We start from the raw sequence: 26,528 nt of genomic DNA on the forward strand, positions 1-26,528 counted from the left end.
GAACTAAAAACAACAACAACAAAAAACCCCACAATATAGTAATATCAAGGGAAAAATTTCAGAGTATCTGCAAATGCTCCCTGATAAAATACTGTATTGAATATACATCTTAAAAGTTATTGTATGAAATAAGTATTTTAGAATTAAAGTGAGTTAAAACAAAGAAGTGTTTCTTCTAAAATACAGCAGCACTGTTGCAGTTGGTGAAAAAGTCTGAAGGAGTCCATGAAATTCACTGTATCAGAAAAATCCACTAAGATATCCCTGTCTGTCTCTCTCCCTCTCCCTCTCTCTCTCCCTCTCTATTACACAAACACATGCATACCCCACCACATGAATATCAGGAGGCCCTAGAATGCAAAAGAATATCCTATGCTGGGGTGAAAAAAAAAGAAAAGCAGATTTAACCTGAGAAGTTGGTGAAAAGCCTTGTGAATGTAGAAAAACGATTTCGATGCAACCACTGCTGAGCTTCCTGAGGTGTGGTTGTTGGCAAGAGGTTCTGAAAGGAAGATAAATTCTTTTCTAGTAGCTTAATAGATTAATCTATTACCTTATCAGGTAACACATAGCAAAGCACTCACACACACACACACACACACACACGTTCAGCACAGACTAGTTTGTTTGGAAACTGTTTACACTGCAGCACATCATTCTCTGTCTCTTAACTTTGGGAGACATCCAGAGTTCTATCCTTATTCTGCCCCTATCATTCCCTCTAGACTGTAAGCAACCCAAATGCACAGCTACTCAGGAGGCTGGGGTGGGAGAAGCACTTAAGCCTACAAGTTCAAGACCAAACTGGACAACGGTGAGATCCCATCTCAAAAAAACCAAACCAATCCACAAGTCTTGTATTACTTGCTTCTTATCTCCAGTTCCTAGCACAGTATCTGGTTCAGAGTAAAAATGCAATAAATGCCTGCTTTATAAATGAATTATTAATATTCACTAAAAGTTGGACATTTTTATAGAATTATGGTCATCAAAATACGACTAGACATTGCAGGTAACTGACATTTAGCTTTAGACTTACATCTGTGACTGGAGGGGGCGGCTCTGGCTGGTGGTTAGGTGAACCATTCCTAAAGAAACATTTAAAATGAAAGGGTGAGTTCATACACATACGAGGCTCATTATGTCATTCTTCATCTTCACAATGAGTCTTAAGCCAGAGATTTCAAAGAATCTGCGTTTGCTCATAAAACATTTTTATCCTTTGACTCAATACTTTGGTTATGTATTAATTTAACCTAAAGACTTTTGGGTAAGAGGGAGAAACTATGTCATGTGCAATATTTTTTATTACTGAGAAAAATATCAAAAGTTAAGTAAGTTGAAATTAAGGAAATAAATTACAGCGCAGAGAATATTTGCAAGGGGCTGAGCATGTAGCTCTGTTGTACAGCATGTGTGCGGCACTGGGTCCGACTCCTGGCACCACAAAAAAAAGGTAAGAAATCTATTAGAATGAAAGATAACAAAATGTAAAAGTACTACTGCTTTACTACTATATTAAATATATAAATATGTACACACACACACACACACACACACATATATATATATATACAGGAAAATTCTGGAAGAAAATTTAAGCAGTGCTATCATGTTTGATCACAAACTTTATCATGAAAAACAATCTTTTTTTGTTGGTTTTGGCAGAAATTGAACTCAGAGCCTTCACGTTGAACTATATGTCCAGCCCATTTTTCCCCACTTTTTTTTAATTAGGGGTTATTGATTACATAGACATGGCCTTTTTTTATTTTGGAGACAAGGTTTCACTAAGTTGGTATAAATTGCCCAGGCTGGACACAAACTTGCATTCTCCTGCCTCAGCGTCCCAGCATGCTAAGATTTCAGGCATGCACTACCACACCCTGCTGAAAACAATTTTTTTTTTTTTTTTTTTTTTTTGGTTTTTTGAGGCAGGGTCTCCATTTGTAGTTCAGGCTGGCCCTCACTGAGATCCTCCTGCTTCAGCCTCCCAAGTGCTGAGACTGCAGGTGTGTGCCACCACGCCCAGCTCAGAAAACAATTATTTTTAAAGCAGCTCCCTAAATTGGCATTCATTTGTGATGCAAGTGCTATCTCCACACCCTTGGTTTTCTTTGAACTTTCTTTTGTCTATGGATTATCCCTCTTCCCTAACATTTACTTCCCTTATGGGAGAAAAAAATTGAGCCTAATAATGAAGTACAGGACAAAAAGAAGAGAAAAATTTTAAAACAGAGCCCTTTGACTATATAATATTTTAAACTGCCCATAAGTAGACTCCATTATCCTTGTAGATAATTTTTTTTCTTTTAAAAGAGATCTCTTTTTAGCCAGGTGAACTAGCACAGCCTTGAAGTTCCAGGTACTAGGGAAGCTGATGCAAGAGGATCTCTTGAGCCCAGGAGTTTAAGGCCAGCCTGGGCAACACCTTGAGCCTCTATTGCAAACAAACAAAAAAAAGAACTTGTTCTTTTTTTTGCCTTAGCTGCAAAATTGAAAACTGGTATTAAAACATAGTAATTAATTTATCTCAGAGCCCTAGTAACATGTACTCCTTCTACAGATATTCTTAAGAGTTACATTTTGAATATTCTTTTCTTTTTGGTACTGGGGATCAAACTCCGGACCTTGTGCTTGCAAGGCGGGCGGCAGAACCACTGAGCTAAATCCCCGGCCCTTGAATATTCTTAATTGTTACATTACTCCTTTCTTCATTTAACTGAACTGAGTTAATAGAACTGAGTTCTGTTCCCACAACTAGGTATCTGACACACTGGTTGCTAAATGAGTAGTTGTAGGTACCATGTACATTACAATATTCAGAACAAAGAAACGGTCAAAGGAAACTCCAACTCGATGACTTTGCTTTTATTTGGATAACTCTTACATGCAATACTGTAATGTATAATAGAACATAAAACTACAGTACAATCAGCTAAACTTACAGTACTATAAAAACAAGGAGCACTGAACAAAAAAAAAAGACATTGTGGCTTGAAGTTCACTAAACAAGATGTACAGAATTGTACAAAAAAAAAAAGTTATAAATTGGAGCAGCGGTTTACAGCCCAAACAGCATGCATTCAGGCTTAAGACTGAATAGTCATTAAACAGGTTAAGTGGTTAAACAAGGAATATTGGTAATTAAATTCTTTTTTTTTAATACTGGGGATGGAACTCAGGACCTTGCATTTGCAAGGCAGGCACGGTGCCTCTGAGCTAAATCCTCGCCTCCCCCACAATTAAATTCTTTCAGAAGTAAATCATAGGCATTGAAACCCCTCAAAAAATGTGAAGCTGGGGAGAGAGCAGGGCAAGAGTAGCGATGGGGTGGAAATGACCAAAGTAGGTCGCGTGCATGTACAAATCTGCCAAAAAAAGAAACCCATTAACTTGTATAGCCAGTATGCACTCATAAAAATGATATGGAAGGCCAGGGTTTAGCTCAGTGCCTGCCTCGCAAGCGCAAGGTCACGAGTTCGATCCCCGGTACCCAAAAAAAAAATGATATGGAAAAAAAGGTCAAATATAGAGCTTAAATAAATCCAACAACTAATACAATCAAACAATATGCCTACACACTCAGTAGTCTATTCCCAGATTTCCATATGGCTATGTGGAATACATATTAAACGTGAGGACTATGTGAGAGCTACTTGTTAAAACTAAGGTAGGCATTTATATCAATGTTCAATTATCTGATAGTAAAAGATATTAAGATAAGATTAAATGCATCCCATAGATAATTCTACAACTTTATTTTAGCCATTCTCTTCAACATTTTTTTGCCCAATGATCAAAGATCCATAATAATTACATGTTAGGAGCATTCTTTAGAAGTAACAAAACAGATTTTAGCATCTATACAATGTGCTTCCCATTCCAGATGACCACTGCCTGATGCAAGTATGATCAAGAAGTGAAATAACCCAGACAATCAGTTTCTCAATCACTAAAAACTGGCCATAAATGCTCTGATAGTCAGTGATACTTCAAGGACAAGAAGAGGAGAGAGGAGGAGAAACAGCTATATAACAGTTTCAGTCTTCTTTGAAGATAATCCAAACCTTGGTTAATATAAAAATTCAAAGACTGACCAAATAGAAGTACTTATTTATTTAGAAAGATAGTGCTTATGGAAACATAATGAAAGAATACATATTTAGTACAAACACAAGCCAATTTCATTTCTCAGACTTACCCTTCCCCAAGAGAAAAACTGCTATGGGAACTGTTGAAACCAGGTGACGGGGAATTGACATATGTGATCTCGGGCCATGGAGAACACTAAAAACAAGGATAACTTAGATAAAAAGCACATTCATCCTAGAATGAACAATAAAATACTGTTACACAAATAGTACGTTTTGATTTGATTAGTAAATCTTACTCAAGAAACTTCCATAAGCAAAATAAAATATGCTCAAAAGTAAATTTAGAACAGGCTTGAGGTGATGGATTTTTCTTTTAAGGGTGATAATTAAGGGTCTGAAGTATAATTCAGCGGTAGAGCACTTGCCTAGTATGCACAAGGCCCCAGCACCACCAAAAAAACAAAAAAGCAAAAAAACTCAGAAAACTATGGACTGAAACGGTCACCAAAACTATGGACTAAAATTTTACTTCTGTGAGTATGGTTGTCTCATAGGAAGGTTGATATTTCTCCTTTTCATGAGGCGTTCGTTTCTCCATTTTCTCTCTATCTGTTTTTTGCTTTCTGTCTGCACCTTTGGGCTGAAAAGAAAAATATTTTCTTTTAAACTAAAGTGCTCACCCTTTGAACCAACAATATTACTTTTAAACTTAAATATTCATATACAAAATAAACACAAATGCACAATGAAGTACAGACAAAATGCATCACCCCATCTAAGGCTGAAATAGGAAATTCAAATGACTGCTAGAACTGAAAAAGACAAATGGAAAGATCTCTAAAGCACACAGCTAGATGAAAAAAAAATCAAGACTGAAAGTCTTAAAATAATTCATACAGTGTCATCTCATTTAGGTTTCAAAGAAAGGAAAACATACACACCAATGCACACACCTGTGTAAAAGCATATTAAGGAACCAGAAGGGTAAAAGTGGTCCTCTCTGGGCGCAGGTTGGAGAATCAGAGTAAGAATGGTCATGGGGCATTTCAGTGTTGCATTCTGGATACTTTTATATTATTCTATGTCTTCCAAGGAGAATATATTGATTGGGGGCTGAGGATGCAGATTAGTGGTAGTGCTTGCCTAGCATGCACAAAGCCCTGGGTTTGATCCCCAGCACCAAAAAATAAAAATAAAAAAATAGATTTATCTATGTGTTAAAAATAAAGATCAAAATACAGGAAGAATATCAAGTATGAATGTAATCAAAATAGTCAACACATCATAATTTTTCTGAGCCTCAGAAGATACTGTAATTTCAACAGGCTTCAAGGACAACCCATGGGTTTTGCCTCTTCCCCAGTTCCCATAACCGAGCCATCCCCCTATAAATTACTTTACCAGTTATCTTAGTGATTACTTGAAAGCTCTAGCTTAGACTAAGTTTGCATAGTTTTTACAAAAAAGACAAGATGACTTACTAACTGGGCAACCCATGTTAACATAGAAAGATAAAGAAGAAGAGACCAAAGGCCCACACATTGCCCACGAATACCTTGAAGACTTTGATCTGGCAGCTGGCTGAGTGTAAGTGCTCAGTATACTCCCCGTTTTCGTTCTCTTTGAAGGTATCAATTTGTACTCGGAATGGCACCCCCTTTTCTCCACCATGTTTCCTCATAGTAAACTCTGTGCTAATACAGTGAACCTGAAAGAGTGAAACATTGAGTACTACTGGCTGGCCAAGTCAGTGAGCAATATTTTTGAGCAACTACTACAGCAAAACCTTTAACAGACAGTTATGAATACCTACAAAAAAACCTTTTCCCCTTTTTTGATCTTGAAGAACTTATATTCTAATGGAGAAAGAGAAAAAAGTTTAAATGACTTACACATACAAAGTGAATGCACAGATCTAATGTTATAGAAAGCTACTGTGACGAGCTGGTGATGTATCTCAATGGTAGAGCAATTGTCTAGCACGCTCAAAGCCCTGGGTTTGATACCCAGCACCACACACACGCGCGCGCGCGCGCACACAGGCAGTCAGAGAAATGCATTCAGTTAGTAAAGTTTCCTTGTCTTTATGGTAGGTTTTTTTGGGGGGTGCTTTGAGACAGGGTCTCATTATGTAGTTCAGACTGGTCTTGGCCTCACTACGTAGCCCAGACTTGCCTCAAACTTCCAATGATCCTCCTGCCTCAGCCTAAGTCCTGATATTACAGGCATGCGCCACCATGCCTGGCCTATGGTAGTTTTTTTTTTTTTTTAATGGGAGATTTTAGAAAGAGGAACCACAATCCATACAGGGAAAGTAGTAAATAGGAAGGCTTACAGAAATAGGAGGGGAATGATTTGCTTAGCTATTGCATAAAGTGTAAGACCGGTGAATCTTTTTTTTCCTTTGTAGTGCTGGGGATTGAGTCCAGGGCATCATGCATACTAGACAAGTGCTGTTCCACTGAACCACACCCCAGCTTTAAGACTGGTGAGTCTTAACAGTGGAGCCTTGTTTGACTGATCATTTTACTAGCCTGAGTAAATTACTTGGTCTCTCTAAGCCTTGTAAGTCTTAAAATCACATATACAAAGTGTTTACTTAACATTTTAAGTACTTAATGAACTATTAATTATCATTACTATAAATAACGATTTTTAAGAATCTACCCAAAGGAGATAATCAGACATTCAAATCAATTTTTTGTTTTGCGTTGAGACAGGGTCTGGTGATGTACTTCAGGCTGGCCTTAAACTCAATTTGATCTTCTTGTCTCAGCCTCCCAAGTGCCAGAATCACAGGCGTACATCATCACACTTGGCACAAATCAAAATTTAAGTATACAGTACAAAGGCACTGGGTTCAATCTCAGTACCAAAAAAAAAAGTATATAGATGTTCAAAATAACTTTATGAATAACAGTGAAAAATTACAACGATTTACATCCTACATAATTGTTAGATAGGTTATGGTACAAAGAATTATAAGCATGTTGGAGAGATACAAGTAAATAAATTGAAGTCATTAGAAAAGCAATTCAAAAACTCCTCAGGGCACAGGCACATATTGAGGACTCTGCACTTGATAGACTAGAACCTGAAAAGATTTCAGATCTGAGGGTGAGATGTGTACCTCAGTGGTATAGAATGTGTGCATAGCATGCATGAGGGCCTGGGCTCAATCCCTAGCATCAAAATATTTTTTTAAAGATTTCAAATGGGCTGGGGATTTAGCTCAGTGGTTCCAGTGCCCACCTCGCAAGCGCAAGGTCCCGAGTTCGATCCCCGGTACCAAAAAAAAAACACACAAAGATTTTAAATGTACAACATCTGATCCTTTAAGAAACTAACTGGTCTCTACGGCTGCTGTTCACAACTGGGGCCCCTCTACAGTGCTGTACCTGAATAAACACAGATGTCCTCTTCGCAGGGTCCCACAGGAACTCCACTGTATTAAGCTGGGTTGGATTAGCCCTAGGATCGATGATACCCACAGACATTGGGATATCTGAGAGACAAAACAGTAATCACTGAACAATGCCGACAGCTGTTAATTTTATTTATTTATTTATTTATTTTTAGATGAGGTCTCACTATGTTGCCCAGACAGGTCTCAAAATCCTGTCCTCAAGAGATTCTCCTGTCTCAGCCTCCCAAGTAGCCGGGCCTACAGATATCCACTGGCACACCCAGGGCTACTCGGTTTTAAGTGAGAAAGCACTGGTTCTTGTATCACTCACCACTAGTTACTGAGATTCTTGTATATCACATCCTAAACTTCTTTTCTACCAATATAAAAAGTTTGATTGTTAAAATTAAGCATTCTCCTAAGAGCCATTTCTCCACTTTTCAGTTGTACAAATAAGGCAATTTAAGGCAGTTTTTTAAAAATTTGCCAAAAAATCTATTTTAAAATGGATTTAGTCTATAGACTAATTATACTATCATGAAAATTATAATTTATGATGTGTTTCAGGTAGTCTTTCTATCTATCTATTTATTTATTTATCTATTTTTGCAGTACTAGGTATCAAACTCAGGACTTTGGGTTTGCCAGGCAGGCGCAGCACCACCGAGCTAAATCCCCTGGCCCAGAGTTTCATGTAGTCTTAAGATCAGTGTTATTGCTAGAAGCTTAATAAGAGGGTTGCTGTAGACAGGTGAAGCATAGTGCTCGTACAACAGCACAAGGTATTACTTCACAGACAGAAATGGGAAAAAAATGTTAACACAAAGATTGATGCTGACTTACCAATCATCAAATAATCCTATTACACAGTGACAAAGCTTATACTCAAGAGCAGAGTAAGACTTCCTGGGTTTCAGTAGAACCTTACCTTGTATTCCACGTGGCAGATACCCAAATGCCATTCTCTGACTTCTAATATTCAAGTTAAGAGATAAGGGTAGGTGATAATACCTATTATAACTGTGTTACAAATACAATACTGTTTTGGCATCAATGATTCAAAGAAGAAAGTATTAAGTAGGTTCTACTCGACAGTGTTGATTGTGTTTGATTCATCCTAAGGTCAATTATCATACAGATCTCTGAATATCTGTATGAGAAGCAGAGTTTCTTCAGGTAAAATTAGTAGTACTTAAATTAGTTTAACAACTATATTTACCATAAAAAATATTAACCAACCGGAGGTGCTGGAATTAAAAGTACATTAAGGAGGTCTGGGGTATGGCTCCAAGGCAAAGTCTATGCCTAGCATGTGCAAGGCCCTAGGCTCAATCCCAAGCACTGCCAAAAAACCCAGAGCAAAACAAAATAAAAATATACCCTCAGGAACAAAGACTGATGTGTATTTGTGAAGAACCTTCCCTTATACCCTATTATTTAGGAAAGGTAAATTCTACGGTGCAGCAAAGTCATAGAAAAACCCTAAACTGCAAACCAAGAAACAGATTCTAATCCCAGAATGTCCATTTGAGGTAACAGCATACAACTAATCTGGTTCTCAGGCATTAGTAAAACCAAGGAACTATCATCGCTTTGGGGAAAAATCCTGGCCCTCTTCACATACTACTCAAACAAAATATCAGAGCTCAACAGCCAAAGAAAGTTAGGAAAAGAACACAGTTGGAAGATCACATGCTTTCTGACCTGAAATGTACTACAAAATTACACTTTTTTTTTTCTTCAAAGCTACACTTTTTAAAAGGATCTGGGCACAGTGGCACATGCCTGTAATCCTAGCACTCTGGGAAGCTGAGGCAAGAGGACTGCAAGTTCGAGCCCAGGCTGGGTAGCTCAGCAACTTAGTGAGATCCTGTCTCAAAATAAAAAGTAAAAAGAAAAGGGAGAGGGCTGTAGCTCATGGTGAAGACTCTGGGTTCAATCCCTATTACAACCCTAAAAAGCTGTGTTAGTCAGGCATAGTGATGCACACCTGTAATTTCAGCATTGGGAAGGCTGAGGTAGAAATATCACAAGTTCAAAGACAGAATGAGCTACAATAGCAAGTTCAAAGTCGACCTGGACAACATAGTGAGATCCTATCTCAAACATCATCCCACTCCACCCCCAAAAAACCAACCAATGTGGCATGGTATAGGTATGAAAATAAACATATTGGCAGGTGTGCTGGTACAGTGGTGCACACTTGTAGTCTCAGCTGCTTGGGAGGCTAAGGCAGGAAGATCGCAAGCCAGCCCAGGAAATACAGGAAGACCCTGTCTTAAAAAAAAAGATAAAAAACAAAAAGACACATAGACAAGTGGAGTAGAATTAAAAATCCAGAAGTAAGTCAAATATATGGTCAAATAAGCTTCAACAAGGGTGTCAGGATCATTCAATGGAGGAAAGAATAGTCTTTTCCAACAAATAGTATTGGGATACCTACTCACATGCAAATAAAATGTTGGACCCTTACCTTGTACCACATATAAAAACTGACTCAAAATGGATCCATGATCTGAATGTAAGACCTAAAACTGTAGAACTTTTAGAAGAAAACATATAAGGGAAGCTTTATAACATTGGATTTTTAACATTTCTTAGAAATGACACCATAAGCAAAGTAAATTTAGAAAATAGATAAATTAAGACTAACCCAAATTCAAAATTTTTTTTAAAAAATTGTTTGTTTTTAGAGACAGGGTTTTACTATATAGTTCAGGCTGGCCTTGAACTTGCACCAATCCTCCTACCTCAGCTTCCTGAGTGATGGAATTATAGGCATGCACCACCACACCCAATTAAATTCAAAACTTTTGTATATCAAATGATATTTTGAACATAGGGAAAAGCCGTCCATGGAATGGGACAAGATATCTGTATATGATATATCTGCTATGGAATTAATATCTGGAATATATAAAGATTCCTACAACTCAACAACAGCAACCACAACAACAATCACAAAACCAATTCAAAACTGGGCAAAAGACTTGAACAGATATTCCCTCAAAAAAGATACATAAATGGCCGATAAGCATATAAAAAAATTCAATGTCAATAATCATGAGGGAAAATTGAATCAAAATTACAATGAGACCCAATTCATACCTATTAGGAGAGCTACTACAAAAAAACCACAAAGTCAGGCTGGAAGTGTAGTTTAGTGGTAGAGCACTTGCCTAGCAGGCACAGGCCCTGGGTTGATCCTCAGTTCCACAAACACATGCACACACACGCACACACACACACGCACACACAAAGAAAGGGGCACAGAAAGGAAGAAGAGGGGGGGAGAGGGAAAGATTGAAAACTTTGAATATACTGGTAGGAATGTAAAATGTGCAATTACTGTAGAAAACAATATAGCTTTTCCTCAAAAAAACTAAAAATAGAATTATCATATGATCTAGCACTCTCATTTCCGAGTACACAGCCAAAGGAAATAAAAGCAGAGATTCACACACGTTTGTACGTCCATGTTCACAGCATCATTATTTATAAGAGTTAAAAGGTGGAAGCAATCCAAGTGTCCATCAACAGACGAATAGGTAAACAAGGTAAGTAAATATATGAAATATTATTCAGCCTTAAAAAGGAAGAAAATCCTCTGTGTGGGGGAGGGGGTATGGTGTGTGTGCTACTAGGGATGAAACCCAGGGCCCCACACGGGGTAGGCAAGTGCTGTACCATGGAACGACAGCCCCATCTTTTTAACTTTGTGATAGGGTCTCACTAAGTTGCCTGAGCCAGCTCTGGGCTTGTGATCATGATCCTCCAACCTCAGCCTCCTGAGTAGTTGAGATTACTGTCCCCAGCAAGAAAGGAAATTCTGACATATATGTTTTTTTTTCTGACATATATGTTACAACAGGGCTGAAACTTGAAGGCATTGCTAAGTAAATGAAGGTAGTCACAAAAGAATGAATAATAAATAATTTCACTTATATGTACCTAGACTAATCCAATTCCTAGAGACAGAAACAGAATAGTGATTACCAGAGGCTAAGAGAACTGGGGATGAAGAGTTATTGTTTAATGGGTGTGACTTTCAGTCTTTCAAGATGAAAAACATTCTGGAAATGGATAGCAATGATAGCTGTACAACAAAGTGAATGTACTCAATGCTACTGAACTATACATTTAAAATGGCTGTGGGACCGGGAATTTAGCTCAGTGGGGCTGTGCCTGCCTCTCAAGTGCAAGGCCCTGAGTTCCATCCCTCGTACGAAAACATAAATTAAATAAACAAATAAATAAAATGGCTAAAATGATATATTTTGTTATCATTATATCAAATTATATTGAATGCTATTATGGTTTACAATTTAAAAACAAAACCAAACCACTGTGAAATAATGGATACAACTGCTATGGAACTGAAGTGTTTATATCTCCAACTTGAATTTTTATATCATCATACAGTTAATGTTTATGTTTCCTAAATAACTACTTCAAGATTCAAGGTTCATGCTAATTAAGCCTCTAAAGCACAGGAATCAAGGTAAATATCAAGTAAAGAAAACCAACTCTGAGTGCATGCTTGAAGGCATTTCCTAAGCAACTGATTCTCTTAACTCACCTATGTCAAGGATTCTATCTCCAGGTCGGTTCCACCTCCAGCCCTCCAGCTGCTGATGTTCAGTGTACTGTAGCCTTCTGTCATGGAATACCACACGGAATATACTCTAAAAGGAACAACAAAATCAATTAACAGGGTCCCTTAGAAATCAGTGCTGACAAAGGAAAACAAGCAGAATTACCACCACTTGGTTTCTAGATATAATTTAAAATTATACAACTATTTCCCTTTAAAATTTGTATTTTACCAAGCTTTAGGATAAATAAGCTGCAGAATAAAATTTATAATTTGTCATATATAATCTTTATAGTTAACTTGTATAATTACTTAAAATGTTAAAGGACTCCTACATGAAATATTCTTTTCCCCAGTGCTGGGGATTAAACCCAGGTCCATAAAGTATTTTTTTTTCAGTGCTGGGGATTAAACCTGGGGCCTCATACATGCCCAACAACCATTCTACCTCTGAGCCACACTTCTCCCTTTTTCCTTTTTTTTCTTTAATTTTGAGACAGCATCCTACTAAGTTGTCCAGGCTAGCCCAGAAATTGAGCTTCCCAAGTAGCTTCCCAAGTAGCTGGGATTATAGCCATGCACCACTATACCAGGATCTATGTGAACCATTTCCATATGCTTCTACTATTATACCATGGAATAACTAGCTCAGTTCTTCATGTATATATGAAAAACTCACCAAGTCCCCTGTCTGTTAACCCACCATATAACCTGTAAACAATGAGGGTCGGCAGGGTCCATTTCTATCAATTTTCCTTTTGTTACTCTTACTCTGTGGAAGTGCCTGTTAATGGTTCCCATCACTTTTTACAGTGCTGATAAAACTCCTCTGTCCCAACTGTGCTATGAATTCTCAAAATCCTAAATGTCAGTCTAGACAAAGAGAACTGCTATTCATCAGTGATAGTTTCTGTTTTCCCTGTTATGGGCCCAACTATCCAAAGAGAAGCTTATCTGAAGATCTCTGGGTGGTTTCTTTACTCTGCCCAGTAGAACTTTACTAAGCCACAAGAGCACCCTGGACGTGGACCTGTAAGCCTTCTGCAGCTCTGAAAAACCCACGTGAAGAGAGGCGCTTACCCCTCAGTCTGCTACTCTGCCAGCCAATTGTGGCAGCTGAGATACCACTGAACCCTTTATAGAAACAAAAGAATATCAGTCCTCCCCCAAAAAAGTCCAGAATTACTGTGCAGAAGAATGATTTATTCATTTTCTTTTACCTTCACCAATTTGCCATTAATCTCTGGAAGTTCTCCAAGTTTCCTATTATCTAGCATTCGGATTTCATAAGACTGTCCTAGAAGAAAATGTAATTACATTATTATACTCATCACAAATTAATCTACCTAGGCTCAGAAAGGATAAAATTCAGTTGGTTGAATATATGAGATAACATTCCTTGTATTAGAAACAACAGTAAGCCTTTACTAGATACTAGGCACTGTGCTAAGTATTTTCATATATTATTTCCTGTAACTGATACAGCTTTCTAAGGTATTAACAGTCTCATTTACAGATAAGAAAATTAAAATGTGAAGAGTTTAAACAACTTGTCTAAGGCCATAAAACTGGAAAATAGAAGAGCTGAAGATGGTAATACTTCTCAGACAATAATCACTGGAGATGTCCAGGGCATATGGATTAGAAAGAGGAAGCTTAATAGCTGGGCATGGTGCGCACACCAGTGATTCCAGTATTTAGGACACTGAGTCGGGAGGATGGCTGCAACTTCCAGGCAATCTCTTTTTTTTTTTTTGATACCGGGGATCGAACTCAGGACCTTGCGCTCGCAGGGCAGGTGGTAGAACAACTGAGCTAAATCCCCGGCCCTACTTCCAGGCAATCTTAGGCTACATAGTGAGTCCAAAGCCAGCCTGACTTACACAGTAAGACCCTGTCTCAAAAAAAAAAAAAGGGGGGAGGACAGAACTAAAAATGGACAGGTAGACAAAAAAGCCGATAATATACATCAAACATGACATTAAAACTCAAATCTCTGAAGTAAGGTTTCTAGTTTGACAGTCCACACTAGGAAGATCTAGCTTTTTCTATAAAGTGCATCCCTAGGAGCACATCACGAATCCAGCGAGTGTGCAATAATAGCAACGAACGAGGAAGCATCTAACCTTGATTGAGATAGGTCAGGGTTTCATCGTGGAGCTTCACTGCTGGAGAGGTGGCAGCGCAAAGCACGTACTGGAAAGGGAGGATTTCATTCTCATTCTCAGGAGGCAGACTTGACTCTTCTTGTTTAAAAATGGGCAATGCAAGGACATCACTAAAATAAAACAAATAAATGACCTACATAACTATCTGCCAATGGGGCAAAAGCGGATTTATTGTTGAACAGACTTAACTGCACCTTGCTTTGGAAAGCCAGAAATTCACTTGGGGAGTTTCATCTAAATCATTCAGTTCAGTTCACCTGCTGTAACAGTCCCCTGACCACAACGATGTAGGTGATGACAGATATTCACTGCTAAAACCACCTAGGGGTCCAAAGATGGTATTTCTAGGAACCACGGACAGGGGTTCCTAAAAGGACCCTGAAAATTATATGCAGAATTCCAATATAAAGCTAGGATACTCAGGGCTATTATTTGGATTTGTTTGAGTACAGCCCCCAAAGGTTATATGCTAGAAGCTTGGTTCTCAGCACTGAGATAATGGAACCTGTAAGGGGCAAGGCCTGCTAGGTGTGGTGGCCCATGCCTGTACTCCCAGCACTTGGGAGGCTGAGGCAGGAGGATCACTCCAAGTTTGAAGCCAGCCTAGCTATATTGTGAGTTCAAGGCCAGACTGCACTACAAAACAAGGCCTTGTGTCCAAAAACCAAAATACATAAATAAATAAATAAATAAATACCCCAAAAAAGGAAAATGAGAAACAGAAGCAAGGCCTAGTGGAAGGTAATCAGGTTAAGGGGACACCACTCTAAGAATGGATTAATGCAGGTCTCATGAGACCTTGTAGTTCCTGAGAAAATAGGTTATTAGGGAGCTTGGCACCCCTCTCAAACTCCCTTCTAAATGTGTTTCTTGTCAGGCACACATTCCTGCATTCCCAGCACTCGGAGGGCGAGGTAGGAAGATCATTTCAGGCTACGAGTGAACAACACAGGAAGACCCTATCTGTTTAAAAAAAAAAAAAAGCATTTCTCAGCACTCTCATGCATGCTCCCACCATGTAATGGCATCTGCCAGGTGGCCTTCACCAGTGCCATGCTCTTGAAACTCCAGAACTCAAGAGCATGTGCTAAATAAACTCCTTTTCTTTATTCACTAACCAGCCTTCTGTATTTTGTTAAAGCAACACAGTGTGGACCAGTGTATTTGGTTAACATCTTTGTTCTCAGAAAGACAACTGCAGTAACTTTATAACTCCCCTGGCTGATCTACTATAAGGACTAAAACAATTTGGAATTCCTTAGAAGCCCCATGAAAAGAACAAATTGCTAGCCAATATATATTTCAAAGTGATACAACATTCTGCACAATACAACTAATATTGTATTAGTTGTAGGTTAGTATACCTAACGTGGTATGGTAGTCATTCTGAGGTGCTAGAGGAAGAGTACTGGATGAGGTCAGGAGTCCTAAGTTTTAGTCCCTAAAAACTTGGGCAAATCTCAAGCAAGCTCCCATTCTTTCAATTCCAAAATGGGAATCACATTTGATGTCAAGAGCAAATACATGAGAAAATATTTTGGAAGCTGTAAGATGCTAAAATAGATATAAAGGACTAGTAAAAACTTTTCCTCACAAACCAAGTTCTTGCCATAGATTAGTTGGCAAAGATCCTAGGCCTTCTCCTGATCTGTTGTTCTTGTTGTTGTTGTTTGACACAGGGTCTCACTATGTAGTTCAGGCTGGTCTTGAACTCACTGTATAGCCTAGGCTGGCCTCGAACTCATGGTGAACCTCCTGCCTCTGCCCGACAAGTTCTGGGATTATAGGCATGCACCACCATGCCCAGTTTGTATCTTGAATCTTGATCAGCATCTATTCTAGTTCAAATTTTAAGAAGGTCTTAAAAACTACTAAATTGTAGATTATTTCCAACTATCTCAAGACAAATCATGAAACTCTCAAAATAAAATGTATTTTATTCTGTGAAGAATATGTAAAGATATTCATTGTAAGAGCTAAAATTAAAGACCGACAACTCAAATGTCTGCAAGGAGGTGGAGCAACCAGACCTTCATATTTTGCCAGCAGAAATGTAAAATGATATAACTTTTTTTCTGGTACCAGGAATCAAACTCAAGACCTTGTGCTTGTGAGGCAGGCAACAGAACCACTGAGCCAAATCCCCAGCCCTAAAATGATATAACTTTTAGAAAAAGGGTTACCAGTTTCTTATAAAATTAATACACACAAAATTAACACACAAAATTAACACACAAAAAAATAATAAAATTAAATTAACCACACATTTGTCTTTTGATCCAGCAATTCTATTTGTGGTTATTTATCCAAGAAAAATAAAAATGTAAGTCCATCCAAAGACTTGTATATCATTGAGCACAACATAAATGCAAAAACTGAAAGGAATCCAAATGTTCACAATTAAGAGAACTGGTCCACAAACTATGTTTCTGAAATGAGAAAAGATAAGGCAGAGACTAACAGTCTCAAGACTTGTCCCTCCTGCTAAACCCACAAAGGTCACTGTGCCTGAAAGATGAACTGCTGAGCTGCCTGCCTCACAAGCGGAAGGACCCGAGTTCGATCCCCAGTACCAAAAAAAAAAAAAAAAAAAAGATGAACTGCTGAAACATCTGCCTGTACCTCCCTATGTCTTAGAGAGAAATTGTTAAAACAATATCTGCCTGTATCTCCCTGCCCTTGTGCTAAGTTCTGCTTCTATAAAATTCTGCTTGCTTCCCCACGCTGCCTAAAGAGCAATATAAAAATGAAAACAAATTTAGAATCAGGGCTCAGACTCTGGAAGGTGACTTCCATGACCACTAGTGAATAAACCTGCCTTTCCTTTCAATTCTCTGAGTGCCGATTTCTTCCTTGGTCTGCCTGCCCTCTGAGTGCCATAACATTTGTATTCATACTACAGACTACAGCTCAGCAAAATAGAGGACTAGAACAACATGGATGAATCTCAGATATAATACTGAACAAAAAAAAGCTAGACAAGGGAATGTGGCTCAGTGGTAAGCCTGCTTGCCTTATGTGTGTGAGGCACTAGGTTCTAACCTTGACACTGCAAGAAAGAAAGGAAAAATAAAAAGAAAAAATTTAAAAATTTTTTTAGTTTTAAAAAGCTAGACACAGCAGGGCATTGTAGGGCACACCTGTAGTTCCAGCATTTGGGAGCCTGAGGCAGGAGGATCACTGTGAGTTTGAGGCCAGCCTGAACTACACAGTGAGGCCTTGTCTTAAAAAAAAAACCAACCTAGGGGCTGGGGATTTAGCTCAGTGGTTCCGGCACCAAAAAAAAAACAACAACAAAAAAAAACCTAGACACAAAGAGTGATGTATGATTCAATTTACATGACATTCTTTAATTTATATGACACTTTACAACTGGTAAAACTGAAGAGAACAATGGTTTCCTGGCCTGGCATGGACTGTCTTGGAAGGGATAAGGTAACTTTTTGAGAAGATAAAGTGTCCTATACTATGATAGGTGTATGCTACATGATTATAACTGTACAGCTTAAATTTGTGTATGTCAGTGTACATGAACTCTATGTTTAAAAATCAACAAGGGACGGAATTTGGCTCAGTGGTGTGGCTGCCTGCCTCCCAGGTCCAAGGTCCCAAGTTCGATTCCCAGTACCAAAAAATAAAAAATAAAACTAAAATAAACAAAAATTAACTAGAGGGAGGGAAGGAGTGGAAGTACAAATCAGAGCATAGCATGGTGACGAGTACAAAAGGGTTCCTTGAATTATTCGGTTTATTTTGTGTATGTTTGACATTTTCCATAAACAAAGCTTTTTGGAAAAAATATGTATAGGCCACAGGGTACTTCTGGATACAAAAGAAAAGAAACAGAGTATATGAAATAAACAATTGACTCTTCTAAAAGGTTAGAAGAAGGCCAGGGATTTAGCTCAGTGGTGCCGCCGCCTGCCTTACAAGCGCAAGGTCCCGAGTTTGATCCCCAGCACCAAAAAAAGAAAAAGGTTAGAAGAGATCAAGTAATTCTTTTCAACATTCTCCACATTCAAAATGGAATATATTCAAATGTTACATATAATTGAAACACTATGCTTATAATACAAAGCAAAAAGACCAAAATCAATTCTTACTATACACAGATGAAAAAGCAATTCCTTATACCCAGCTATATCCCTCAGCAATATACATTCCTTTTCCCCATTATATTTTCCCCATAATTAGATTATAGGGTAATTAATTTATGCAGGCAAAAACACTATTGATAGAAAGCTGACTACATTCATGTTACTTTTTTTTTTGGTAGTGCTGAGGATTAAATCTTAAAGATGGTATTACAAATTCTCATTTTAAAAAAGCAGCAAATGTTCTGATCATTGGCTAAAATACACAGGTGTAGTAATATACAAATTTGACGGGATGCACACTTGAAAAAGGAGGGAAAAGAAAAATTTTTCTTTTTCTGGATGTCTAAGTAGTAAGAATATATGTTATTATTTGAATCCACTTAGCCTAGGTGCATATCAGTTTTTAGTTAAAGAGTTTCTACTTGCCAAAAAAATTGGAAAGGCCAGAAGTACAAAAGATGCTTTTCTCTTCCTTAGGCCTAGAGACTCTGTGTTCCTCATGAGTGGAGTTAAGAATGGTGAAGGTGGAGGATCCTGCTTCCTGTTCATATCAATGTGTTAGGTGAAACATACTATTGCTCCCTAGAGACAATTTAAAACTATAGAAGCACAGCATATTCTAGAAAAGTATTGTGTCCCAGTTCTACTTCTCAAAATCAGGAGCTACCTCTGTAGGAGTTCCCACAACAAAGGGTATAGAAAATAAAGCTAAATACCACAAATCTCTAGAAACATAGCATTGGTCATTGGGTGACTTTACTACCCTGTTATTCTCAAATACATCATATTGGGTGATTTCTTGAAAGATTAATAGAGATTACCAGGAATTAAGGCAAATGGGATTGGGGGGGCGGGGTACCAGGGATCGAACTCGGAACCTTGCACTTTCGAGGAAGGCAGCGGAACCAATGAGCTAAATCCCAGGCCCAAATGGGATTTTGCAACACAGTAACAGTTCAACTCTTAAGAATGCAGAAGCAGGGCCAGGGAATTTAGCTCAGTGGTTTCGGCGCCTGCTGCGCAAACGCAAGGAGCAGAGTTCGATCCCCGGTACCCAAAAAAAAAAAAGAATGTAGAAGCAAAAAAAAAGAAAAGTAGAAACAATGATGGCGAACCTTTTACAGCTGTAATAATAAACAGCAAGTTGTGGCACAGGCCCCATAGATTTGCCAGCACTGATGTAGGGTATTTTTTTTTCTTCTTCTCAAATGTCACTGCCAGACAAGGTTAATAGATGGCAACAGGTTCTTGTCTCAGCATCGTGTGTGTGGCATTACACTGAACACTCCATGACTAAGCAAAGAACTGTCATTTAGGACTAGAATTTTTTAAATGATTCCAAAAGTTAGTCCTAAAATTAATTCAATATGGTACAGACAAATCAAATATTTAAGACTGTACAACCTGATCAAAGATTTTAAGTTGCAAGTATATCTGAATTACTCATATTCTTGCTATATTGCCTTTCTTGGAGTGAAGAATGACATTCAGGTCCACATTCTTGGAGAGAGGATAAAGATCTCTGGTAAACACTGTTGTAGGCCCCTGCTTATTTCCAAATGAAAACAAATACATTCAGCAAGAAAAACGAAAGTCTGCTCTTTTTTCAGAGGTAGAGTGAGTACAGATTAGGAAAGCCGACTCTGGTAGACTCTAAGTAGTTGTTGCTAATGTGTAATTTAGTATTTTATTATATTCTCTGCTTATTTTATCCATTTCAATGAAGCATAAACTATCTGAAGGAATGACTTCTCTTTGATGTGCTTATTAATAAATATTAAATATGATTTAGAACTCTTTATTTTCATTCTCCAGAATACCCAGTACTATTTACACTGTGATCATTTTGGAATCTCTGACATTTTACCATATCTCTGATCAAGCACCAAGTTATAGGAGGCTTACTAGTTAAAAGGATAAGTAGAGTATATGTTAAAAATGTGCACTCCTAAGTGGAAATCCACAAGTTAGAATGGAAGGATAGCAGAAAACAGCTGAGTAGAAGGAGAACAGAAGCAATATCAGGAGGGAGCAGATTCTATGAAGAGCTACAGCATGTTCCCTTGAACAGTTTCTACTAATTCATAACTATGGCTTAACCTCCCTTCACGTCTGTAAGCTACTGGGGTGTTTTCTTTAGAAACAGCCTAAAAAAGGGACAGAAAGAAGTTTGATGAGCTTTACCCGGTGTAAGAAAAGCAGTAAACAGCATCTAAGAACATTAGAAACTAATCAAGACCCTAAAATGTCATGAGCTTCAATTTCCTTATTTGGCAACCTTCATTTAGGGCCCACTAAATGATAAAAAAAGAAAACATTTAAAACAAAGCACTAATTTTCTTAGGTCAGCGATAGCATGAAAAGGCAAGACAAATTCAGTAAATACTTGGCAGTAACAACTTAAGGGTGAGAGGTATTAAATAAAAATTATAGTTGAGGACCAGGGATTTAGCTCAGTGGTTCCACTGCCTGCCTCGAAAATGTAGTCCTGAGTTAGATCCCCGGTACCAAAAAAAAAAATTATAGTTGAGCTGGGCATGGTGGCACACACCTGTAATCCGAGCACTCTGGGAAACTGAGGCAGAAGGACGGCTAGTTCAAGCCCAGACTGAAGACTTAGTGAGACCATCTCAAAATTTCAAATGAAAAAAAAAAAAAGAAAGGAAGAAAAACAGAAAAGGGGGGAGGGGCTGGCGATATAGTTCAGTGCAAAGGCCCTTGGTTCAATCCTCCGTTCAAAAAACAAAAAATTATAGTAGGCTATTGTAGTAGACTAATCTCTTGCACTAGGTCCCTATGCTAGACCCAACAGTCTAGGCTAAAAATCAAAATGCTTATTCCCAATCGTGGTCCCGAGTTGCCAAATTGAAACTGAGCTGTTTATCTTCTGTGAAATCAGGACTGCAGAGTACAGCCAAATCCCCCACACTAATAATGGATTTCTCTGTGCCATAGTCTTTTCACAAAAAAAGATAACATGAAGTAACCTGGTATTAACTGATCAGTTATTTCTCTATTGTTCTGACTCCATTACCCTCCTTACCAATCTGCTTTAGTTTCTTTAAGCTTTCTTCAGCTCTTTTCTGTATAAAACCAACCTTCTCTGTTCAGCTCAACAAATATACTTATTCTATGTTATGGAATTAAATGTTGCTTGATTCTAGAATAAAAGCTAAAGCCAATTCAGATCTTTAAACTACCCAAGCATGATGATATATGTCTGCAATCCCAGCATTTGGGAGGCTGAGACAGAAGAATCTCGAGTTTCAGGCCAGCCTGAGCTATATAGTTAGTTCAAGACTACCCTAGACTACATTGCAAGATCCTGCCTCAAAAAAGCAAACAAACAAACAAAAAACAAAAAAAAACCAGGCTGGAGATTTACCTCAGCGGTACCATGCCAGCCTCGCAAGCACAAGGTCCTGAGCTCAATCCCTGGTACCAAAAAGAAAAAAAGAAAACCAAGCTAACTAAAGCTGGTGCAGTGCTGTGTGCTTACAGTCCCAGCTACGTGGAAGGCTGAGGCACAAGGACTATTTGAGCACAGGAATTCAGGGCCAGTCTGGGCACATGTGCAGTGAGACCATGTATTTCAAGAAAATAAATAAAGATCTTTAAATCATAATTTTGTTACCTTATATTAAGAGAGTAATTTTGTTAAAGCAATTGTTTTCTTTTACCTCTTTTTTATTCATTTTTTTTTTTTTGGTTTTGGTTTTTTGAGACAGGGTCTCACTATATAGTCCATACTGCCCTTGAACTTACTATACTGCCCAAGCTGGCCTTGAACTCCCAATCCCCCTGCCTCAGCCTCCCAAGTACAGGCGTGGACTGACCACAACTGGCTTGTTAGGGCAATTCCTTACAATAATTTTGTGGTGGTTTTGTTCAACAGAAGAAAGTAGACTAATTTCCTGGGATTTGTAGGAAGGACGTAAGGCCAAATCAAAGAAGAGGTCTGGAAAGTAGATATGCCCCGAGTTTTAACATGAAGCCAGTGAGATTTCCTGACTACCCAGTAAACACAAAACTTAAGTTTATCATGTAGGCAGGTGTCCTCTGTAACAAGTAATGATAAAAACTTCCCATACTGAAAAATCTCATCTCATTCAACTAAAAATCAGCACTTACGGTTCTTTTGTTTTGTTTTTGGTACCAGGGATTGAACTCAGGACCTCGCGCTTATGAGGCAGGTGCAGGACCACTGAGCTAAATCCCTGGCCCCGCACATTTGGTTTTAAAAGTCTACCTTGCTTTATCACCCAGAAAGCACCAGAAATAAAAAGAACAAGAAGAAAGTGATCAGAAAAGTGAAGAAGTCTCAAAAGACAGTTACCAAGCCTGGCATGGTGGCACACATCTGTAATGTGAAACCCACCAGCCTGGGCAATCTAGTGCCTTAAGGAGACCCTGCCACAAAATTAAAAATAAAGGGCTGAGGACGGAGCTCTCTGTAGAAGCTCTGGGTCAATCAATCCCAGTACCAAAAAAAAAAAGTAACCAAGTCAGACAGGAAGAACATGGAGCATGGCCCCTGGTCTCAAGAGAAAAGGCTTCAAACAGAAGATAGACCCCAAGCCCAGGATCTGTAATGCTAAAAGGGAAGACAACAGGACAGGACTGAGGTTCAAAAATGAAATTCTGGCGATCTCACATTATCTGAGATAAAGGAATGAAGAGAGGTAATAAGATAGGACAGAATCCAGGTGTGGTGGAGCAGGCTTGTGATTTGAGCTCCTCAGGAGTCTGGGGCAGGAGGATCCCGAGTTCAAGGGTGGCCTGGGCAACTCAGTGAGACCCTGTCTCAAAATAAAAGATAAAATAGAAAGGGTCTGGGATGCACTTCAATCCAAAGGCCCTGGGTGGGGGGATATATTTTACATACCAAGCTATACCCTCACCCCTTTTCATTTTTATTTTTATTATTTTCAAACAGGCCTCCCTCAGTCCCCGAGGCCTCACCTAAATTGCCAGTCTTCCTGCCTCAGCCACCCAAGTAGCTGGGACTACGAGAACGCACCACCATGTCTGCTTTCTCCTAGCTTCTCTGCCCAAAAAAACAAAAAAATCCTGAAAGCAGGAAAAGAACAAATTGTTAAGAAAACTAAATTGATGACCAGGATAAATAAGGAGAGAATCAGAAACAAATTAAAAAGAAAGACAACAAAACAAAAAAATGTCTCTTGGAGGAATTATGTACCAGGAAAATTAAACACCTCACGGACAGGCTCTAGGAATGAGACTATGTAATGTCCGACGAAGCTTGCGATTTTAATGATGCCAAATATTACATTAGGTTTTTACGTATATGGTAGCAATTTTTTAAAGAAAACCCTTTATTGGTACATTTTAGATATGCATGATAACACTCATCATAGGTAACTTGCACTGCACATGATACAGCTTTCTTTTTTTCCCATTCTCTCCCCCACTTCAACCCTTCATCCCCTCCTTTACAAAAGCTTCGTTTCCATTTTTTCCTTCTATTCTTTTTTTCTTGTCCCTTCTTTCCTTTCCCCTCCCCCTTCCTTTGTTCCCCTTCTCATTTGAACATTTTCTTCCCATTTCCTAGTATCTATTATATATTTTGGCCCTTATTTCCACTTTCGGTTTCTCACCCCAGAGGAACAGCGTGGTAATTACACATGTGTGTGTCCAAATTATCACTTAAGAGTGTGTCTCAAGGTGCATCCATTTAGCTAGAAATGTCTCCCACTTATCCTTCTTTATGGCAGAGTAGTACTCCATTGTATAAAAAAACCACATCTTCTTTATCCATTTATCAGGTGATGGGCATTCAGGCTGTTTCCAAGATTTAGCTATGACAAACTGTGCCTCTATAAACATGGGTGTGCATATGTTGCTAAGGTAGGATGCTTTTAATTCTTTCGGGAAAATACTAAGAAGGGGAATAGCTGGGTGGAATGGAATCTCTAGTTTTAGTTTTTTAAGGAATCTCCTCAATGATTTCCACAATGGTTGCACCAGTCTACACTCCCACCAACAGTGGAGCAGGGTTCCTTTTTCCCCCACAGCCCTGCCATCATTTGTTATTGGTTGATCTCTTGATAGCAGCCATTCTTTCTGGAGTGAGATAGAATCTCAGCATTGTTTTTGTTTTTTTGTGGGTTTTTTTGGTACCAGGGATCGAACTCGGGTTCTTGCACTTTCAAGGCAGGCGGCAGAACCACTGAGCTAAATCCCTGGCCCTCGTGTTGTTTTAATTTGCATCTCCTGAATGACTAGTGATGTTGAGCATTTTTTCATATATTTATTTGCTGTTTCTGTGGTAGCGATTTTAAAGAGGGGAGAAAGTATCTCTGTATTTTACACCAGAATGATCTGACATGAAATCGAGTAAGACTGTAGAATAAGATATTAAAACAATAGTTTATGTATATAAACTATCACAAGGGATCATGAGGACCATAACCAAACTAACTCCATTTTCCTGCTATCATATGGTTTAACCTAGAAACGCTACAGGCAATAATAAATCAGATTTCAGCAATGTATAAAGTATCTCTTGCTATCTTTATTCAAATTAGAAAAATTACAAATTTTGTAATCGTTAAGTGGTTTCATGGGTAGGTATTCAATTGTACCTATGGAGTAGAGATAAATCTGGAAGGTACAGAGGTGTGTCACAGAGTCCAGGAGTAACCACGAAGAGGAGAATAATCAAACTGTACAAATGACAGGAATCTGGGATGGGAAAGCAAATATCCCACAAGACAGATTCAATTCATTACGTAATTCTAGCAGGCTGGAACAGAAAGCCAGATCTAAAGGGATGCGACTCCTCCCCCAGCCCTGGGGATTGAATTCGGGACCACGCCCCTGCTATGCAAGCCCTACACCACTGAGGACCTATCTTCCCCTCCCATCCCACTCTAACTCAATGTGTGATGTAGCTGCCAAAGTCACTGATATTCGGGTTCGTTAAAAACAAAGTCTAGGGGCTGGAGGTGTAGCACAGAAATAAAGCATATGTGCAAAGTCCTGGCTTCCATCCAGCGCAACAAAACAGCAAAACAAAAACAAAGTCTGAGTGAGGGAAATGACCTTCTCTGTGTAAATGAGAGTACACATGAGTACTGTACCTACTTAGTTTTGAAGGAAGCTTTGAGAGAGATTTTTTTCTTTTCGTTTTTTGAGAGGAATTAAAAAATCTAAGGAAAGAAAAGAATTAGTAAGGAGACTTGAAATCATGTCACATGAAGGGAAATGGTATCTATGCAAAAAAAGGTTTGCCAGGTCTATTCCGTAAAGACATTCAATTTTCACCTCAGGGTTGGATAAGTACCTTTTAAAATTGCCCTCTACATAAATTCTATGATGGGGGGTGCAGAGTCTCATTACATAGTTCAGGTTGGCCTTGAACTCACCATATAGCCCAGGCTGGCCTCAAACTCATGGCGACCCTCCTGCCTCAGTCTCCTGAGTGCTGGGATCACAGGTGTGTGTCACCACACTCAGCAACTGCACTGTTTTATTTTTATTTATTTATTTTTTCGGTACTGGGGATCGAACTCGGAACCTTGCGCTTGTGGCAGGCAGCGAAACCACTGAGCTAAATCCCCAGCCATGCACTGTTTTAAAAGAACCAAATGTCTTGAGCCTCTTCACTGTTTTGGTGTTTGCTTGTTTCTTTGGATGCCAGAGATTCAAACCAGGGGGTTAACCATGCTAAGCACATGTTCTACCACTAAAGCTACAACCCTATCTCCTTATTCGAATTTTGGAAGCTTCGTTGGGATGGATCTAGGGATCTGACTAATTATTAGAAAATATTAATCAGCATATAGAGTCTTCTGGTAGAAAATATTACTAGCTCACTTCTTTTAGGGTCCAAAGCATATTCTCCATCTGCTATAGAAGACAGCAGAAACCTGTATACCAATCTAGACCAACTGGCTAATAAACCTGTCATTTTTAATATTTCATTTCTATATTTGTATTTGGCAAGATAAAACAAAAACTAGATCAATTATAATAAAAGTAAAATAACATGTAGGTGTATTAAACCTTCTTATAACAAATGTTAAAAGCTCATCTCAGGGGATTTAGCTCAGTGGTTCCACCGTCTACCTTGCAAGCCCAAGGATCCGAGTTCGATCCCCAGTACCAAAAAAAAAGACCATCAGTGTAGTTTTTTCTACACAA

General features: G+C 38.6%; 1 protein-coding gene across 6 annotated transcripts in view; it reads right to left on the bottom strand.

Moving 5' to 3' along the window:
- Window positions 1-26,528, bottom strand: part of Tfcp2 (transcription factor CP2) — a 54,331-nt gene that overhangs the window by 11,743 nt on the left and 16,060 nt on the right. For 5 of the 6 annotated variants that reach the window (XM_004862953.4, XM_004862955.4, XM_004862954.4 and 2 more), the window contains exons 2-10: window positions 14,224-14,375; window positions 13,318-13,394; window positions 12,083-12,188; window positions 7,496-7,602; window positions 5,653-5,805; window positions 4,627-4,737; window positions 4,205-4,290; window positions 1,040-1,088; window positions 409-502 (exon numbers count right to left, since the gene is read on the bottom strand). In XM_004862953.4, the coding sequence (XP_004863010.1) occupies window positions 409-502; window positions 1,040-1,088; window positions 4,205-4,290; window positions 4,627-4,737; window positions 5,653-5,805; window positions 7,496-7,602; window positions 12,083-12,188; window positions 13,318-13,394; window positions 14,224-14,375 (935 nt within the window). The remainder of the gene's footprint in view (window positions 1-408; window positions 503-1,039; window positions 1,089-4,204; window positions 4,291-4,626; window positions 4,738-5,652; window positions 5,806-7,495; window positions 7,603-12,082; window positions 12,189-13,317; window positions 13,395-14,223; window positions 14,376-26,528) is intronic. The other variant, XM_021243072.2, reaches the window with a different exon arrangement.

The sequence above is a fragment of the Heterocephalus glaber genome, unplaced genomic scaffold (genome assembly GCF_053883595.1).
Source record: "Heterocephalus glaber isolate CG9 unplaced genomic scaffold, H.glaber_assembly_v1.0 deba00001733, whole genome shotgun sequence".
Taxonomy (NCBI): Eukaryota; Metazoa; Chordata; class Mammalia; order Rodentia; family Bathyergidae; genus Heterocephalus; species Heterocephalus glaber.